Source organism: Molossus molossus, unplaced genomic scaffold, assembly GCF_014108415.1.
Source record: "Molossus molossus isolate mMolMol1 unplaced genomic scaffold, mMolMol1.p scaffold_m16_p_21, whole genome shotgun sequence".
NCBI classification, from domain to species: Eukaryota; Metazoa; Chordata; class Mammalia; order Chiroptera; family Molossidae; genus Molossus; species Molossus molossus.
The window spans coordinates 17,811,071-17,831,286 of record NW_023425357.1 but is presented as its reverse complement, the minus strand read 5'-3'; the positions used below and the strand labels follow the sequence as shown (position 1 = coordinate 17,831,286).

Below are 20,216 nucleotides of genomic sequence, written 5' to 3'. Positions count from 1 at the left end.
TCTGAGAGCAGGCAGGATCGTGAGAAGAGCAGTATCCCGGGAGACCCGAGAGACCAGAGGAGGGAGGAATGGCTGCCAGCTGGGTGGGGAGGGCTGGGTTTGTGCCTGGCCTTCCTCTGTGCTAGCCCTGGAGTCAGCAGGGAAGACAGTGAACCAATGAGGGAAATGTAATTCAGGGGGTGAGATGCCTTGTGATGGGCAGTGACAATGTCTGAAAGGGTGGTGAGGAGGTGCCATCAGACACAGCCCTCGAGGCAGTGAGAGCAAGCCTCGGGGAGGGGGAAAGAGCATTCCAAGCAGAGAGAACAGCTAGTGCAAAGGCCCTGAGGCAGAAGTGTGCTTGGCAAGTTTGGGGACCAGAAAAGAAAAAAAATGAGTGAATGAATCCGCTCTGTACCTCGTCCCAACTTCACGGATTAAGGCTTGGTTCCAGTCTGACCCTGGAAGTGGAGCGTCCCAGGACAGCTGCCTGACTCCCCGCCCGCGCCAGGGCCCGCCATCAGCCCCACGGAGACCTCCCAAGTGCTGTCACTGGCCCAGTCCCCCACTCTAGGCACACACGTCCTGTCATTCAGTCCGCGGTCCACCCCCCACCAACCCTGACCCAACCCCCTGCAGTGCTGTCACTCAGCGCCAGACCCCGCCTACATAGTGCTGTCACTCATTCTTGACCCCACCGGTTTGCCCAGCACCGTGCTGTCACTCACTTGGCCCGCCCGAACCCGCTCCCACACTTGTGCTGTCACTCAGCCCCTGGCCCCGCCCTCCGCCCCGCCCCGCCCCGCCCACACACACGTGCTGTCACTCACTCGGTCCCCAGCCTGCACACTTGCGCTGTCATTCAGCACCAGGCCCCGCCCCGCCCACGTGCAGTCCCTCGCTGCCCTCCGCCGGCGCACTTGTGCTGTCACTTAGCCGGGTTCTGTCCGAGCGGGAGGCGCAGCTCTGCCTGCGGGCGGACACTCGGCCCCTCGCCCCATGGACACCGTGCTCTTCTTGGCCCTCGGGCTGCTGGCCCAGGTAAGGCACAGGCGCCGCGGGGCCCTGCCCCCTGCACTGCCCCACGGAGTTTCAGAGTAGGGCGCCCGGCCTCCCTGGGACTGCTGGCCTGGCTGCCTTTGTGGGTCCTGGGTGAGGCAGCGGGGTCCAGGGCTTGTGTGCCCCAGCAGTGAGGGGCCCAGACGCCAGTGTAACAGCCTCGGCCTGGACTGGATGGGAGCCAAGCTGGGGCACTGCCAGGAGACCACCCACAGGCCGGCCCCTCCCTGAGGTGTGCCCCTCGCCCTGGGGTGGTCAGTCTTGTGGTGGGGGGCAGGGAGAAGGTAGAGCAGCAGGGGCACCCGCCGCTGGAGGAGCTGGGAGGCCAGACTGTGCAGGGACCCCGCTGAGTTGGTGGTTAGTTTTGAGGGCAGTCTGAGCCCCCCTCCATGAGCCGGGCCAGCAGGGACAGCTGCACGCTCCACCCTCCAGGAACTCACGCTCCCTTGGATGTACCCTGTGCCCGGGAAGCCAGGTCCCCGCACAGAGCCTTCCGCAACCCTGCTGGTCCCCAGCCTCCCCAACATGGAGCAGGATCGGTAGAAGGAAGCACCGGCTGCCCCTTCCTCCCACTATGGGCACCCCCTGAGCAGGGCCACATCTCCCGATGCCCTAGGCTCCTGGGAAGGCGCTAGGCTGTGCCCACAAATGGAGCGTGGCCTCAGTGGCCTCCCATCTTCAGAGGACTGGGCTGAGCCAGGGTCACAGGACAAAGGCCAGGGGCCAGGGCTCACAACGTGGGGTTATCAGTTGCCATTAAGGTTCCAGGCCCATCAGGCAGCACCTCCGGATGCTGATGAGAGCGGGCTTCCCGGTAACCACCACAGGGGCTTCCTGAGCTCCCCCAATTCCCACAGACCTCCCAGCTCCAGCTGGCCAGCTCAGGTTTCACCCTGGCAGCTGACCAGGTGTCCACCAGCCGGACCCTCCACAGCAGCTGGCCCCTCAAGGCACTTAGCACCCTGGCTCCAGCCATCTCCACCCCTGCCTTAGGCCCCCCCACTGTCCCCTCCCCCCACAGTGTCCCTATGCCGAGGCCTTGGCTGCCGTGTCCCGCTGGCTCAGCACAGAGGTAGTCACCTAGGCCCAGCAAGGCCTTTGCCCTTCTAGCCCTCTGTTGGGAGACCACCCGCTTCAGAGCCCAGATGCCTCCCCATCTCCCATGCTCCCTCCCCACTTGACCCAGGAACAGCATGTCTGCCCCAGCACCCCTCCCACATCCCGTCACCCCAGGTGCATTTCTGCAGACCTGCTCCTCTGCGTCCACTCTGCTGCAGGGGAGGGGAGAGAAACCTCTCAGATTCCTCCCCCTGCCCCAAGGGGTACTGCAGAATGCCCTTGCCCGGACAACTGGGATTCAGGTGGGGGTGAGGGACCAGCCGGTGGGGGCCTGGCTGCTCAAGTTCCTGAACACGGGGGCTTAAATTAGTTCCACTGTAAGGGGAGGGAGGGGAAGGGTCGACCCCTCCCCCACCCAGCTCAACTTTCAGACTTGAGTCCTCTCCTGTCCAGCCACATGGGTTCCGTGGCTGTCCTTGGACAATTTTCTCCACCTCCGTGAAGCCCCAAGGCAGGCCGGCCCCAGGCCCAGGACGGCTGTCTGGGGTGGGCCCTGGTGGGGGTGGAGAGACCTAGAGATCGGACTGAGCAGATCCATTGCCTTGGATGAGGCATGTGCCCCCACCCCTGCCAGTGTCCCCTAAAAATCTCAACCAGGGGGCTTAGAGTGTGTATTTCCAGAACTGACCTGTGTCGTTCCCTCCCTCTGCCCACCGCGGCTCCAATAGCTGAGCTTACTCTGGGAGAGGCAGAGGGATGGATGGGGCAGCTCGGGTGATTCAGACAGGCCCAGGCCCTGCTGGGACCCCAAGCCTGTGTCTGTCCTGTGAGCCACACAGTTTCTGGAAAGAGGAGGCCTCAGCCGCAGTGCTGGGGGCTTTGCAAAGGGTAAAGACCCCCAGGGGCAGGGTGGGACAGTGCCTGGGACAAGAAGGCACCCACAGCGAATGCTCTCATCTTTTCCAGCAAGGGCGGGGCTGTAAGCCACCGGGCGGGTGACCGCAATCAAGGCAGAGGGGACTTGGCTCCTGGACCACGGGCTCTCCCAGGTGGGCGGGGTGGCTGGGTCCACTGTGGCGCTGTCACCGCAGTGGGGACAGGCAGAGGGAACGGCCGCCCTTCCCACAGCCCTTTGCCTGGCCGCCCTCATTCCTTCCCTGAAGCCGCAGCAGCTGGAGGGGGCTCGGGGGTGCTCGGGGCAGGCCGACAGCTGGGTCCATTCCTGGCGTGCCTGACGCTTGCCAGGCCATCCAGGAATGGGGTGGCCTGGATTCCAGCCCTGGGGGGGAAGGGGCTATGGCCCCAGCAGCTTGTGGGGAGTCCCGAACAGGGGTTCTTGTCCTCCGTGGCACCTGACCGCTCCCCCAGGCCAGGCTCCACCAGGCTCCACCAGGCTAAGGCTCCTGCCTGGTTCCTGTAGACTCCCAGAAACTGCGAGGCCAGAGAAGCATCAGGGCAGGAGGTGGCCAGCTGCTCACAGGCCCAGGGCCCTGGCCCAGGTCTGGGTTGGGCAACACGATTCCTGCTTCTGCAGGAGTGTTTGTAAGGCGCTCGCTGCGCAGCCTTGTCAGAGCTGGTGCTCTGTGCATGGTGGGAGCTTCACTGCTTGGCAGCCCTTGGGCCAGTGCTGGGGTGGCCCCCAGTGAGGGGCAATGGCCTTGGTGTCTAGGGCTTCCAGCACGTTCTCTCAGGTTCTTGGTTAAAGGCAGACCAAGAACCCAGCAGCTGTGGCTCAGTGGTTGAGCATCGACCCATGCACCAAGAGGTCGCCAGTTCGATTCCTGGTCAGGGCACATGCCCAGGTCGTGGGCCGGATCCCCAGTGGGGGGTGTGCAGGAGGCGGTCAGTCGATGTTCTCTCTCATCGATGTTTCTCTCTCTCCCTCTCCCTTCCTCTCTCTGTAAAAGCAATTAAAAACAAAAAAAAGGCAGGCCAAGGGTGGACCTGGGGTGTTATTGGGCATGCACTTGGGGCAGTGGGTCCATGATGCCGTTGTACTGGCTTGGTGTGGGAGACAGCAAGGTGTGAGCACTTGTCACTAAAGGGTGCCGCCTGCGTGCCGGGGTCTGTGTCCCTGGCTGTGTCCCTGGCTTTGCTGCCCGTTGCCCAGGTGCTCTCTCCCCCTCCAGCCACGTCTTCTGGGAAGGGGACGTGAGAGGCAGAGGACAAACTGGGAAGTGCCCCTGAGCTGCGGGGTCCAGCCCAGCCGCCCCACCCACCGCAGCCTCTGATCTGGGCGAGGGGCCTGTGCCAAGGCTCTGTGGCTTCTGCTGACCTCATGAACTTGCGCCGTGGACAGACTGGGACCCAGGGTTCCCAGGCTTCGTCTCCACCACCGCACTGGCCCCACACCAAAGGGGCGGGCATCCGAGGGAGTCAGCAGAGGTCACTGGCGGGAAGGGGGCAGACGGAGGCTCTGTGGTGGACTGGGGGTGGGGGGCGGGGATAAGGGCCACAGCTAGACAGGGCAGAGTGTGTCCCACTGTTCCTCCAAGAGCCTGAGGTCAAGGAGCACCTGTGGACTGTGTCCACCTCTGTCTAGCCCCACCCCAGGGGAAGTCAGGGCCGGTGGGCGCTGCGAACACGGGGCTCTTTCAGAGCCTGCTCCTGAGTGATGGGGGCCCCGTGCTCCCAGCTGTCCTGTGCTCTGAGCCTCCCTCTGTGAGCTGAACTCGCCACCACTCCTAGGGACCCTGAGGCTCAGAGCGGGTCTGGGGAGGGGAGCGGAGGGGGCAGGGGGCAAGGGGCAAGGGGAGGACTGGAGCTTGGTGCTGTCCCAGATGCTCAGAAAACAGACGCTGTCCCCAGTGGTACGGTGACAAAGGCAGGCAGGTCTCCACTGGGTGGGAACACCCACCACCCTGGAAGTGGCTTGTGCCTGGGTGGTTTGGGCACGAAGCCCCAGGCAGGCTGAGGCCAGCACTGCCATCTGTCCGGCTGCAGGGGTGGGCGCTGGCCAGCCACCTGGTTCTTTCTCTAAACCTGGTTTCTGCTACCTGGACTCCAGGCTCTGTAGGTGACATGCCCCTGAGGGCTCTGAAACTGGGGAGCAGGCCGGGGGCATCGGAGAGGTCGGCTTCAGTGTGGGGTTACTGCCACTCTGTCCCCAAAGTGTGCGAGGACTCACTGTGCCCGGCCCGGAGCCCAGGGAATAAGACCTGGGCAGAAGGGGGAGGCGATGCAGGGGACTGAAGAGAGGATGACACAGCGAGCAGCCCTCTGCCCCTGCCCCACCCTAAGCACCCCGACTCAGCGCACACGGCCCCCCACCCCATGCCCCTCCTCCATAGACTGCATGGCTGGAAGGGAAAGTGAAAGTCAGCAGGACCAGGCCGCTGGTAGGGGGGCTTGAGGGGCTTGGAGGGGCCCTTGGCTAGAAGAAAATTCCCTTCAGGAGGACCCAGGAGCCTAGAGACCCTGGGTGGGGGCAGACAGGGGAGCAGGAGGTTCACTCACTTGCTGGGGCCCAGCGGGGTTTGGCTGCAGGAGAATGTGAGACAGGCACCCTCCCATGGCCTAAGAGCTGCACCAGGGCGGCCTCAGCCATGATTTGGGGAGCATGAGGGACCTCCTGTACCTCCATGCACTGAGGGGCCTGTGCGAAGACCTCATATTTACACCAGGGCCGTTCTGGGAAGCGCAGGAAGGGTTTGTGGGGCTGCTGCCCCTCTGCCGTTGACTCACAGGATAGGTTTCCCCTCTGAGCGGTGGGGTGGGCTGTTTGGTGACAGAGAGCTGGCAGTGGTCTGAAAAGAGTTCTGGCCCCTCTGCCACACCAGCCTGCCCGGATTGGATCCCAGAGTGGTGACTGGGTGCCCCACCCTGGGGCAGAGTCGGGGGGGGGGGGGGAGGAGCCGCGGGCCCCTCTGCTGCCCACAGACTTGGCGCGGGGACTTTAGGGGCAGCCTCACGCACAAGGCATCCTGTGGATGGGGGAGGAGCGTGCCGAGGGTCCCCAGGTGCTAGGAACTGAGTATTGGCGTGAGAACCGCACCTGGTTCCGGGGGTCTGGGGAAACAGCACCGGCTGGCAGGGGGCGCGCTGGCCCCTCAGATGGCCCCTTCCTGTCTCTGGGCCTCTTCTGACAAAAGCATCCATCTGGCCGACCTCAGGAATCCCAACTGTGAGGAGGCCTGGGAAGGCCATGTGTCACTGCCCCTGACCCCCGCCCGCAGCCGAGAGCCCCCACCTCGTCCTCCCACGGGCCCAGCCGTGTGCAGCGGGCCTGCCCCCCCCCCCCATTATCCACATTCTTCACCACCAGGGTCCTCTGGGGCGGGGCCCAGCTGGGCCAGCTGTTGTTCCCATTACCCATCACTCGCGTCCCTCCCAGGCCTCCTCTCCCACCCCAGGTCCCCCCCCCACTGCCCCAGTACACCATACCTCCAGGCCCTGGTGCCTGAGCCGGCCCTGGACCATGGGTGGGGGGGGGGTGCCTGTCCCTCAGTAAAATGAGATGGGTTACAGCATGGTCGGTTCCCCCCAGTCACCCAGGACCTGTGACAACTCCTGGTCCCTGGACTCTGTGCCTCCCAGGGGGGGCTAGAGACAGGCTGGCGGGGAGAGGGGGGGCTGCTGGGCCTCCCAGGGCCGGAACTCAGGGTTTTGTGGGGCAAGGTGCTCCTTGCCCTTCAGGGAGGGGAGTTCACTCACCCACTACGGGTGGGGTCAGGCCTGCTCCCCGGCTCACTGGGGGTGCAAGCTGTGTGACCCCTGTTTGTGTCTTTGTTGCAGAGCCTGGGCCTCTCACTGGGGGTTCCCAGGCTGAGGAGGCCCAGCACCCTGTTCCCCTGGCACCGGGCGCCCGCCGCAGGCCGTGTTCGGAGAGCCTGGGTCATCCCCCCCATCAGTGTGTCCGAGAACCACAAGCGCCTCCCCTACCCACTGGTGCAGGTGAGGGCGAGGGGCCGAGTGGGCAGAGCAGGGGCTGGCTGTCCCCAGTGGGTCCCCAAGGTGTGTGCTCTAGGACAGGGATGCCACTGGGGCCACAGGCTGAGCTGCCCATCCCAGCTGGGGGCGGGGCTGAGACTGCCCGAGAGGGAGGGACACCCCCCCCCCCCCCCCGCACCTCCCCAGCCCATTTCCTGCCCCGACAGATCAAGTCCGACAAGCAGCCTCTGGGCAGCGTCATCTACAGCATCCAGGGGCCCGGCGTGGACGAGGAGCCCCGGGGCGTGTTCTCCATCGACAAGTTCACAGGGAAGGTGTTCCTGAATGCCACGCTGGACCGGGAAAAGACAGACCGCTTCAGGGTGAGACCCCTCCCCCTCCCTGGCTCCTGTTCCCCTGGGGGCGCATTAGGCCCAGTCACTTCTCCGGCAAGATCTGACTTCCCTGATTGGGGGACAAGGGTGGGAATTTGGGACTAGGACCTACTACCCAAGGAAGCAGATGTCATCTTCCCATTTAACAAGGGAGCAAACAGGCCCGTGGAGGAGAGCTCTGTCCTGCCCAGGGACTGGGCAGCCCGCAGCAAGGGCAGGCACCACCTCCCCAGGAAAGCACCATCCCAGGCTGGTGACACCCTCTTCACCCACAGCCAGTTCTTGCCCCACCTGGCTACGTTTGGTGGGGATGAGAAGCCGGAAGAATCCCACAGTATTGCCAAATGCCCCCAGCAGGTGCCCCTTGATTCACGGGGTTGGGACCCAGGGGAAGGCACCACAGACCTGCCCTGTGGAGGGTTTGAGACTGTGAGATCTGAGAGAAAAGGCAGTGGGGAGAGAGTTAAAGAGCCAGGGAAGCAAGAGGCTGAGGAGGGGAGCCAGGAACCTCACCTTTGTTCCCTACAGAGTAATCTGTCCCCCACCCCCCATCCTGGCCTGTCCTAAATGTCCTTTTGAACCTGCCTTGGGGAAGGGGCCCCTGCCTTTGCCTTCCTGTGCCTTGAATCTTCCTTCAGACTGTTTCCTTACGCAGAAAGTTGCTAGAAATTATGTCATGACCATGCTCCAAAAGGAGAAGAGGTGGTTTAATTAAAAATGTTATGTGCACAGAGGAATTAAAATAAACTTCAAGAGGAACCAAAACTGTATAGAAAAAGGGAGCGAGACCAGGAATAGTGGGAGCACTACCTCAGTCCCACCTAAAACCCAGCTGTGAGCTTCCTGGTGGCCAAGGCAAGAGGGGAAGCATGGTGGTCGCCCTGCCTGCTCTGCGAAGGAGTCTCCTCTTCAAGGGAAGTCCCCTTTGCAGAAGCACGTGCCCCACACCGTGCTGTTTTTCATCTGCGTAACTTGGTGTGCCCAGCGGAACATAAAGTCTACACTTGCTGTCCCTTTGGTACAGCCCTCATGGGAGCCACAGAAATTAGGGATCACAGTGCCAGACATTGCTCTCTGCTTGACTAGCTAAGGGCCTTTGCTCTGGACCTGGGAGGATCCACCCTGGAGGAGCCCACGGACCTGGAGATCGTGGTTGTGGATCAGAACGACAACCGGCCTGTCTTCCGGCAGGAGGTGTTCACAGGCCGAGTGCTGGAGGGCGCAGCGCCAGGTGAGGTGGGCGCCCGGCCCCCCTGCCCAGTGGGTTCCCGCAGGGGAGGGGAGATGCCGCAGAGGGGCTCTGGGTAGGTCAGAAGCTGAGGCTTTCCCTGTAACAAGATTTTCAAAGAGTCTGCAAGGAAGTAAACAGTTCCCGGCACTGACGGAATTCCCAGGAGTCAACTCATGTCACTTCCTGTTTCAACCCCCTGAATCTTGCAAATGCAATGAGAGGATTCGTGGAGGGCAAAGCTCTGGCTGCTGCCACCTCCTTTAAATGGAGGGAAAATGCACGTAACATAAAATTAACCGTTTTAAAATGAACGCTTCAGTGGCATTTAGTACCTTCACAATGTTGTGCAACCAACACCTCATCTAGTTCCAGACTTTGCCACCCCCCCGGAAGGAAACCCCTCGCCCATTAGCAGTCTTGTCCGCTCTCACGGCCTCTTAATTCCACATTTTGATCACAAACAAAACACAGCCCTCTGTCCTTTACGAATCTTCACAGGAAGGACTGCTGTGTGTGCGTCTGTTCCAGGCGGGCAGATTTCCTTCCAGACAGCGATCCCTCCTCTCCCCCTGCTCCCAGGGACTTGGTCACGCCCCAGGCCAGCCCTGCTGCAGATGGAGAGCACCAACGCATGCAGAGTGCGCCCTCCTTTGTCCCTCACGCTTGTTGTATTTCATCCCATGTTTTGTTTTTCATGACTTAACATGACAGTCCGTTTTTTGCTTTTAATTTTTTATTTTGACGTAATGTCATACTTACAGGAAAGTTGCCAAGAATGTCTGTATACCCTTCACAAAGATGGGACACACATCATGTTTCCTTCCTTCCTTCCTTCCTTCCTTCCTTCCTTCCTTCCTTCCTTCCTTCCTTCCTTCCTTCCTTCCTTCCTTCCTTCTCCTTCCTCCCTCCCTTCTTCCCTCCCTTCCTCCCTCCCTCCCTCCCCTCCCTCCCTCCCTCCCTCCCTCCCTCCCTCCCTTCCTTCCTTCCTTCTCCTTCCTCCCTCCCTTCCTCCCTCCCTCCCTCCCTCCCTCCCTCCCTCCCTCCCTTCCTTCCTTCCTTCCTTCCTTGCTGGTTGCGGATCTGATGCCTTCAGTGTATACATTCTAATTACTTAGCCACAACACACTTATCAAAATCAGGAAGTTAATATCTCATCTACAAACCTTATTGCGTTCCAGTTAGCCCAATAATACCTTTTATAGCAAAAGGAAACCCTGCCTCTTCTTATAGTCTCATTTCAGAGTTCTGCCGGGGAAAAGCCCCAGTGTCTGGTCAGCTATGGATTCGGTTCTGTTGGCTGCTTGATCTTTGAGGGTGGATCTTTTTCCCTCTTCCTTTTCTGTGTGTAAAAGAACAGCAGAGATGGAGATCAACAGTGGGTGCCTGGAAATGGGGGTGGCCTCCCCTTGGGCAGGTGTCATCTTTTTTTTTTTATCCTCACCCGAGGACATTTTTTCATTTTTATTCAGATAGATAGAGTGGGGGGGTGGGGGGGGAGAGTGGAAAGGAAGAGAGAGAGAGAAACATCGACGTGAAGGACACATCGAGTGGCTGCCACCCACACGACCCCAACCAGGGCCTGGGACAAACTGCAAACCAGGTACGTGCCCTTAGTGGGAACTGAACCCGGGACTCTCTGGTCTGCGGGCTGACGCTCTAACCGCTGAGCCAAACCGGCCAGGGCTCCCCTAACCATCTTTATAAAATTGTTGAAAGTATTATAGATGTCCCTCTTTTTGCCCCATTGACCCCGTCCTCTCCCATTCTGCCTATCCTAACCATTTTTAAGTGTATGATGCAGTGGTATTGAACACATTCATCAAGTTGTACAACCATCACCACCACCCATCCCCGTAGCTCTGTTCATCTTTTCAAACTGAAACTTTGTTTCTATTAAACACTAACTCCGTTTCCCCTCCCCCACCCCTGGTGACAGCCATTCTACTGTCCCCTCCATGAACTGACTAGGTGCTTAACGTGAGTGGAATGTATCTTTTTATGATCAACTTCTTTCACTTACCATAATGTGTATCCATGTTGTAGCATGTGTCTGAATTTCCTTCCTTTTTTGTTTGTTTTTTGTTGCTGTTGGAAGGCTGGATAATATTCCACGTGTGTAGAGAACACGTCTTGCTCATCCATTCATCTATTGACGGGGACTTGTGTCGCTGCCATGTATTAGCTGCTGTGAATATGGTTGGACAGATATGTCTTAGAGACCCTGCTTTTGATTCTTTGGGGATATCCCCAGAAGTGGAATTGCTGGGTCATATGGTAGTTCTATTTTTAATTTTCCAGGTAACTGCCATACTGTTCTCCACAGTGACTGCACCATTTGACATTCCCACTGACAGTGCACAAGGGTTCCAGTTTCTCTACATCCCTGCCAGCAATTATTTTCTGCTTTTTGGATAGAAGCCATCCTGATGGATGTGAGGTGCTTGCTACCTTGTTGTCGTTTCAATTTGCATTTCCCTAACGATTAGTGATGTTGATCCTCTTTTCATATGATTATTGGCTGTTCATCTGTCTTCTTTGGAGAAATGACTAGTCAGGTCCTTTGCCCATTTTCGAACTGGGTTGTTTGGTTTTTGTTGTTGTTGACTTTTAGGGGTTGTGGATATTAATCCATTATTCGATATATGATTGCAAATATTTCCTCCTGTTCTGTGGTTGTGTTTCCACTCGATAGTGTCTTCTGATGAACACAACTTTTTCATTTTCATGAAGCCCAATTTATTTTTCTTTTGTTGCTGTGCCTTTGATGTCATATCCAAGAAATTATTGCTAAATCCAGTGTCATGAAGCTTTCCCCTATGTTATCTTCTAAGACTTTTATAGTTTTAGGTCTTACATTTAGGTCTTTGATCCATTTTGAGTAAACTTCTATATATATGGTGTTAGATAATTATGGGTCCAACTCATTCTTTTGCATGTAGCTGTCCAGTTTTCCCAGCATCATTTGGTGAAAAGACTGTCCTTTCCCCACCGAATGGTCATTGCCCCCTTGTCAAAAATCATTTGACCCTGTATGTGACCATTCCTGGCTGTATTCTTTTCCATTGGTCTATACGTGTGCTTTATGGCAGTGTCACAACGTTTTGATCATTATAACTTTGCAGTAAGTTTTTTAGAACCAGAAAGTGTGAGCCCTCCAGTTTTGTTCTTATTTTGCAAGATTGTTTTGGCTATTTGGGTTTCCTTGAGATTCCATGTGATTTTTAGAATGGCTTTTCTGTGTAAGCCAAAAAAAAAAAAAAAAAAAGGCCTTGGAGTTTTGATAGTGATTGCATTGAATTTGTAGATTGCTTTAGGTAGTGCTGAACTTTTAACAATATTAATTCTTCCAATCCAGGAACATGGGGTGTGTTTCCATTTATTTGTCTTCTTCACTTTCTTTCAGTGACGTTTTGTAGTTGTCATTGCACAAGTCCTCCACCTCCTTAATCACGATGCTGACATTCTGAAGCATTCCAGCAATTACTTTGAAGATGGTCTCTGACTGTGGGTCTGTGTGGTTGGATTTGGGCTTCGCATTTCCGGTGGGAATTCCTTACAAGGGATGCCATGTCCTCCTCGGCGCGTCATAGGAGGAGGGACACGCGTCCTGTTCTGAAGATGTCGACCTTGATGCACCCAGTGAAAGGAGTGTCTGTCAGGCTTCTCCACCGAGATTTTTCTCTCTTTCCCTTTGTAATCAATAGGTAGCTTGTGGAAGAGACTTAGAGACTGTGCAAATATCCTGTTACTCCTCAAAGTTCCACCCACCCGTTTCAGCGTCCACTGATGGTTCTCGCCTGAATCCGTTGTTATTCCGATGGCTGTAAAATGGTGGTTTTCTAATTCCATCATTCTTTTATCAGTTGGCTTCCTACTATATGGTAGAACTTTACTTCTCCCCTATGTATGTACGTAAGTATGTATGTGTGTGTGTGTGTATGTATATATGTGTATATGTGTTTTGTTCCTTTATATTAGCCTGGACTGTGGTGTACACCTGAGCTTGGGGAGGATGGAGGTCAGACCTACATCTCACCACAGGGAAAACGGGTGTGAGGACAGGCATTGAGGAACCTCCTGGCCCCTGCATAGTCCTCACCCCTTCCTGAGATTAGGCGGCTTGTTTGCCCCAGAGCCCAGGTCTGGCCCTGGTCACTGCTCCTCTCTGCTGGTGGGGCTGAGGACAGCGCCCGTGGTGCCCAGCACAGCCTGTGTCCCAGGCGGCTGCGGCTCAGGGCCGGCCCCAGATGCTCCTGCTGCCTCCCGTGGTCTGACCCGTGCTCACAGCCCTGTTGGGCTGTCTCGGTGTCTCGTGGGAGACACAGACAGCTCTTGATTGAACGTGTATCATACACTCCTGCTTCCTCCCCCACAAACAATGTCCAAAGGCTGGGACATTCACGTTTGCCCAGGTCTCTCCGGCATGGTGGGCCGCAGGGGAGTGGAAGTTAGGGGCTGGCACCCTTGGGCGTCTTATTCACACGCTCTCATTCCTCCTAGGCACCTATGTGACCAGAGCCGAGGCCACGGATGCTGACGACCCGGAAACGGACAACGCGGCCCTGCGGTACTCCATCCTGGAGCAGGGCAGCCCCCAGCTCTTCAGCATTGACGAGCTCACGGGGGAGATTCGCACAGTACAAGTGGGCCTGGACCGTGAGGTGAGGCCGCCAAATCTGCTTCGGAAGCTGGGAATAGGGAAGCCAGGGTCACACGGGACCCATCTTTGTCCACCGGGTTGGCGCGTTTTGGTGAACAGGGGCAGCTCATTTAGAGTTGGAACCTCGGACCAGGCCTTGCTCAGCCAGACTCTCCCTCTCTAGTTGCTACAAACGGTCACAGTGACTGGGGGCTCTGGGCACACTCAGCTTGCCTCCTGGGTGGTTGTGGGTTAGGTCAAGAGAGGGTGAGAAGCCCTCTGTGCAGTGTCTGGCCCTGACACAACTTCAACTTTTTTTCTGCCAAAAATACCCATTGCCCACTAAGCAGTCGGGCTTGTCACTTCTTGTGCCCCGCAGTGGCCACTCGTGCTCAGAGGGATGGCCACCCTCTGTCAGGACCACTGCTGCCTGTCGCTGCTGGACTTCTGTGCAGCATCAGCACCTCCAGGAAGCCCTTCTTGGTTTCTCCACAGCCGCCTGTGTGGCTCTGTCTGGTCACTCACTGTGTTCGGTGATCATCTCTCTGCTGAGGCAGGGATACAGCTCGCCGGTGCCCCTCAGTGTCCAGCACCCAGTAGGTGCTCTGTACACGCTCATCTGACTTGGTAACTGGACCTCGAGAGGCTGCACATTGTGCCCAGAGTTTGGGAGCAGACAGGGTACCTGGAGCCGCTTGGGACCCTGCCACGCACAGGGCTCTCCTGTGTCGGCTGAGGCCACGAGGGTCTCGTTCCTGGCCTGGCTCTGTGCCCACCCGGTCTCCATGTTGCCATCCCCCAGGTGGTCGCTGTGTACAACCTGACCCTGCAGGTGGCAGACATGTCTGGAGATGGCCTGACCGCCACTGCCTCGGCCATCATCACCCTGGAGGATGTCAATGACAACGCCCCTGGCTTCACCAGGGATGAGGTGCCACTGCTGTCCCCCCCAGCCCCTGCTCGGGCTGCCTTCCCTCCCCACGCCCAGTGGGGACCAGGTTTCGTGGAGGGTGTGAGGCTGGGAGCTTTGGAGCAGGAGCCCGAGACCTGAGCTGGGGGCAACAGAGACGGTGCCTGTGAGCAGAAAGCTGTCAGCAGGAGCCAGGAGAGCAGTCCTAGGGGAAGCAGCCAGACACCCCTGTCTCCCCAAGCCCATGTGCCGAGCCCACAGAGAGGGCTCGCCGGGCCCTGGAGGGGTGCCGACTCTACAGGCAGACCAACCTGGGAGGGCTCCAGTGGGTGGGCAGCGCTCAGCTGGGAGGGGCAAGGGAGGCTGTCCCCACGCGACAACCCTGGCGTCACCGGGGTGGGCTCCCACAGTTCTTCATGGAGGCCACAGAGGCCACGAGTGGAGTCGACGTGGGGCGGCTGGAGGTGGAGGACAGGGACCTGCCTGGTTCCCCCAACTGGGCAGCCAGGTTCACCATCCTGGAGGGCGACCCCGATGGACACTTCACTATCCGCACAGACCCCAAGACCAACGAAGGCGTGCTGTCTGTGGTGAAGGTGAGTGGGGCGCAGCTCCCTCCCTGCGGTGTCGCTGTGGGCCGAGCTGAGGCGGGTGTCTCTCCTCATGCCCTGGGACCCCCTGGGACCCCGTCTGGACCTTCTGTGCGCCCTCAGGAGAGCGGAGGGAGGGGACGGAGCCAACAGGACAGGAAGTGCTGGGACGCAGGCTCAGGCCATGCTGACCCCGGGCAACGGGGCCACCCCACAAGCATGTGTGCCGTTTACAGTGTGAATCACTGTACCTGCCTCAGCCGGAAGGGAAACCCAAGAAACCATAAGAAACCCGGGTACGGACACATGTATATTCACACATGTAAGGATATAGATATACTTAGATATTGCTGTCTAAAGAGACTGGTTGCGAGAACCCGGCTCACACCGTAGTGGGGCTGGCTGGGCAGGTCTGAGCTGGTGCTCCTTCCTCCCCAGAAACCTCCGTTTCAGTCTCTTTTTTTTTTAAATCCTTATCTGAGGATATTTTTACATTTTATCTTCAGACAGAGTGGGAGCGGGGGAGAGAGAGACACACACACATCGATGTGAGAGAGACATATCAATTGGTTGCCACCCACATGACCCCAACTTGGGCAGGGGACGAACCACAACCAAGTACATGCCCTTGGCCGGAATCGAACCTGGGACTCCCTGGTCCGCAGGCCGACGCCCTCACCGCTGAGCCAAACTGGCCAGGGCTTCTGTTTCACTCTTAAAGACTTTCAACAGTGGGTGAGGCCCACCCAGATGGTTCAGCATAATCTTCTTTATTTAAGCCAATTGACTGTAGAAATTAATTTAACCACATCTACCAAATACCTGCCGTCAATACAGAGATGAGGGCTTGAGTCGCCGGGAGGACCGCCCAGCCAAATAGCACATGAAACGCCACACAACACCCAACACATTCATCCTGGGTGATGAGTATTTATTTGACCATCTTTACATCATTCTTTGTGACCTTTCTGTCCTGCATAAGCTTCACTGTTCCAGGGCTGAAAGGGAAATGGGGACGCAGGCCAGGGCCTGGGACAGGGGCCCCACGGAGGCTTTCTCCGGCCCAGCCCGCGGGGGCCCAGCGCCCTGAGCAGGCTCTCAGCTCTGCTCCCTCCCCACAGCCCCTGGACTATGAGCGTTGCGAGCAGTATGACCTCCGAGTGGCGGTGCAGAACGAGGCCCCCCTGCAGGCTGCTGCCCCCAGAGCGGAGCGGGACCAGGCCAGAGTCAGCGTGCGGGTGCAGGATGTCAATGAGGCGCCCGTGTTCCAGGAGAACCCACTGAGGACCAGCCTGGCTGAGGGGGCGGCCCCGGGAACACCCGTGGCCACCTTCTCTGCCCGAGACCCCGACACACAGCAGCTGCAGAGGCTCAGGTGCCTCCCCGGGGACCCTGGGGGTGAGGCAGAGGGAGCAAATGGCCCCATTCCTCCATTTCCCTGCCAGGGCCAGGAGCACAGCTGAGGGTACCCCAGCCCCTGTGCCCTGAGGGCTCCCATCAGGGCACTGGTCAGAGGGTGCAGGGCTCATCTGTCTGTCTGTGTCCCTGACAGTCCAGGGTGTGACCTTGTTCTGCAGGGCAGGACATGGCTACAGTCGGCACCGAGTGACGTGGCCACAGTCTATTCTGACCAGCCTCTGGGTGTCTAACCCTGTTCATTCTGGCAAGCGGGGCTCCCATGAGACTAGCCCTTGGATTTCACCCCCAGCCCTGACCCTGTGTATCTGTGTCTGTCTCCACGGTGTTCATGGGTTGAATCCTATCAATGTGATGCTGTGTCCCTCAGTTGCCATGGGGCCCGGGTCAGCTCACCGGCCTTCCTGTGCCTCACTTTCCTCATCTGTGAATGGGGATAGAAAACACCAGCCGAGGGCCTCAAAGGCACGTGTGTGTACATGCGTGTGTGCACGCAGTGTGTGTGCATATAAGGGATGTATGTGTGTCTGTATGTGACCACCCCGGTAGGGAGTCCTGTGGAGCTCAGGGCCAACCTGTTCCCTCTCCCCTCCTTGGCTGACAGCTACTCCAAGGATTATGACCCCGAGGACTGGCTGCAAGTGGATGGAGCCACAGGCTGGGTCCAGACCCAGCGTGTGCTCAGCCCGGCGTCCCCCTTCCTCAAGGATGGCTGGTACAGAGCCATCATCCTGGCCTATGATGACGGTGAGCACTAGTCCATGCCCGGGCCCCACGGCTGTCTAACCCGGGCGGGGCGTCCCTGCCGCTGGCCCAAGGGCTGAGAGGCAGGCCCACAGAGCAGACACACAGGGCGGGCAGCAGGCCGCAGCAGGGGCAGGACGCCCACCAGGCCTCTTCTGTCGGCAGCCTCCCCGCCCTGCACGGCCACCGGGACCCTGTCCATTGAGATCCTGGAGGTCAACGACCATGCCCCTGAGCTGTCCCCACCATCTGGAAGCCTGTGCAGCGAGCCCACCCAGGGCTCTGGCCTTCTCCTGGGTGCCACGGATGAGGACTTGCCCCCCCACGGGGCCCCCTTCCACTTCCAGCTGAACCCCAGCATTCCAGAGCTGGCCCGGAACTGGAGCCTCAGCCAGATTAACAGTGAGCTCCCCCCAGACCCCTAGGGGTCCGGAGGGGTGGGGGTGGGGGGGCGCGTTCAGGCGGGGCAGTGGGCAGATGGGAAACAGGCCCAGCGTGTTACGATGGCTGTTGGGCATGGAGGGAAGGCCAGCCCCGGAGGCCCCGCTGACCTCAGGCGCCCTCCACAGTAAGCCATGCACGTCTGAGGCTGCAGCACCAGCTGCAGGAGGGGCTGCACCGCCTCAGCCTGCTGCTCCGGGACTCGGGACAGCCGCCCCAGCAGCGCGAGCAGCCCCTCAACGTGACGGTGTGCCGCTGCGGCCAAGACGGCGTCTGCCTGCAGGGGGCTGCTGCGCTGAGGGCAAAAGGCCCGGGCATCAGCCTGGGTGCCCTGGTCATCGTGCTGGCCACCGTCATCCTGCTGCTCTGTGAGTGCTCACGCCCTGAGACCACTGCCCTCAGACCCTGGAGCCTTCGAGCGCCCCACTCCTCCTCTCCCTGCACACCCCGTGCCCCTACGTCCCTCACAGCCATGCCCAGCGCCAACCTCACCTTGTCTGCCTGCCCAGTGCTCACCCTGCCGCTGGCCCTCCTCCCGCGGTTCCGGCAGCAGTCGTGGGACAAGGGGCTTCTACAGGGGCTGCAGGACGACCTCCGGGACAACATCCTCAACTATGATGAGCAGGGGGGTGGGGAGGAAGACCAGGTAAGGGTGGGGAGTGTGGAGGCCAGAAGGTTAAGCTGTGGGAAGGGCCCCAGGGATCCCAGGCTGTGGGCCTCCCCAGATCATCTCCCTACACCCCAAACCTATCGTGCAGTCTCAGGAAGGCGCCTGGGATGGAAACCCCACCATCATGGATCAGGCTCCAGGCCGTGCACTTTGTTTGCAGGATGCCTACGACATCAACCAGCTGCGCCACCCCTCCGAGCTGGCAGCCCTGAGCGCCCCTCTGGGACGGCCGCCTCTGCGCCGTGACACCCCGTTGAGCCGGGTGCGACCCCCACCATCTCGCGCACTGCCCACCAGCCCCGCTGACATGGCAGACTTCATCAACGACGTAGGTCCCCCAGGGGTGGAGAGGGCAGGGGCACACATGTGCGTGCACACACACACACACACACAGCACATACAAGTGCCCTCCTCCGTGGACCCCCGTACACGCGCAGTCACAGAGTGGGCTCACTGTGGGGGACCCTGGCCGAGCTTCTAGGAAGCTCCTGGGAACATGATTGCTGACTGAGGCTGGGGGACAGAGGGCCACAGGCACTCAAGCCCTGTGGGAAGAGGAGGCTGGTGACGCCCTGCACAGGACCTAGCTGAGCTGGGGCTGGTTGGAGCCGGCTCTGCAGCGCTGTCCACTAGCACTGGCAGAGGAACCTTAACGACCCCTGCAGGTAGAAGTGACTGTCCGCTAAGCCCAGGCGTCCACAGTCGCCCCTCTGCACCCAGCATCAGTGACTTCCTGAGGTCCACACAGGAGATGCCCAGAACAGGGGAAATGCAATTAGGTGGGCAATGGGGGGAGCGTGCAGGTACTCCTCAGCAGCGCCCTGGCTCATAGAACGCCCCTGACAGATGCCTGGCGAGGGGCAGGCCCCGGCGCAGGTTCCGACTGGGAGGCAGGCAACCCCACAGGAGCCGATGGGACAAGCACAGGTGGAGGTGACAGACCACTGGCCAAACCTTTAAGAGGCAGAACTAGCTGTTCTCCCAGCTGGGGTGTCAGGGAGCCTCAGGCAGGACAGTCTTCGGGGAAGGCTGGGCCCCAGGAAGGAGAGCTGCCCAGAGGAAACCTCTTTCAAATCTGAATCCCAGGACAGGGGCTCTCAAAGGTGCCTGCACTCTCAGGGCTGCTCCTGGAACCCCCGGAACCCTCAGACCTCCTCCGCCCCTTCCTGGTGCGGAGCCTGGGGTTGACCTCGCCCTGCGCTGCGGCTGGGCTGCGTGCGCTAGGGTCCTGAACTGGGGCCTCTCTGTAGGGCTTAGAGGCTGCAGACAGCGACCTCAGCGTCCCACCCTACGACACTGCTCTCATCTATGACTACGAAGGAGACGGGTCCATGGCAGGGACCCTGAGCTCCATCCTGTCCAGCCTGGGCGACGAGGACCAAGACTACAGCTGCCTCCAGGACTGGGGCCCGCGCTTCGCCCGGCTGGCTGACTTGTACGGTCCCCCCTGAGGGCCCGAGGGAGGGCAGGATGCAATGGCCACTCTGGGCAGGGAAGGGAGCTTTCTAATGGGGACCAGCACCCACCCTGCGGAGGGCACAGCACCCGGACACAGGGGGTGGACACCTTACCAGGATGGACAGCCTGACCACAGAGGTCCGATTGGACATGCCAGCAGCTGGCCATGTAGCGTGGAGGACCAGCTGACCTGTGCAGAGGTGGCCGCAGGGCACCTGGCCCCACACTCAAGGGGCTTTGGGCAGCCTGCTTCTCCCAGGGGAGGATGGAGTCTCAGGGGCCGAGCCCAGGGCCCAGAACGGAGCTGTGGGAAGGAGGTGCCCCTCCCGCCCTGAGGGCCCAGCAAGCACTGTTAAGTAGGGGCCAGCCACCCTCATTCCCAGCTCTGCCTCGCCCCAGGCAGCTCTCATCTCTGTATGAAAGGATGCAGCTCTCCAGCAAATGTGAATTAAAAATGCGCTGTCTTTCTGGTGCAGGGTCTTCACAATGACTTGCAAGGCTTTGCTCCACCCCAGGCCGGCCAGGGCCTCCCCAGGCAGGTGGTGGGAGGGGCTGCAGGCACCCTGACTTGGGGAGCCCCTTCCAGCCCCAGGATGTGGCCTGAGGGAAGAACCATGAGGATACCAAGTTCCATGAACACTTTTATCCTTCACAAGTGGTGATGGGGTGTGGGAGGCCAGAGCCCCCTAGGAACAAGGGGTCCAACTGGGGACCCCTCTTCACGTTGACCCCACAGCTCCTCCCTGAGACCCCTCT

General features: G+C 59.4%; 1 protein-coding gene across 1 annotated transcript; it reads left to right on the top strand.

Moving 5' to 3' along the window:
* Positions 1-970: 970 nt before the first annotated feature.
* CDH15 (cadherin 15) lies at positions 971-19,580 on the top strand. The gene is made up of 14 exons (XM_036275471.1): positions 971-1,020; positions 6,832-6,990; positions 7,194-7,349; positions 8,448-8,592; positions 13,093-13,253; positions 14,034-14,162; positions 14,552-14,737; positions 15,853-16,106; positions 16,752-16,894; positions 17,057-17,293; positions 17,461-17,700; positions 17,842-17,978; positions 18,163-18,330; positions 19,253-19,580. The coding sequence occupies exons 1-14, from the start codon at positions 979-981 to the stop codon at positions 19,451-19,453; spliced, it is 2,358 nt and encodes a 785-aa protein (XP_036131364.1). The 5' UTR covers positions 971-978; the 3' UTR covers positions 19,454-19,580.
* The last annotated feature ends 636 nt before the right edge of the window (positions 19,581-20,216 follow it).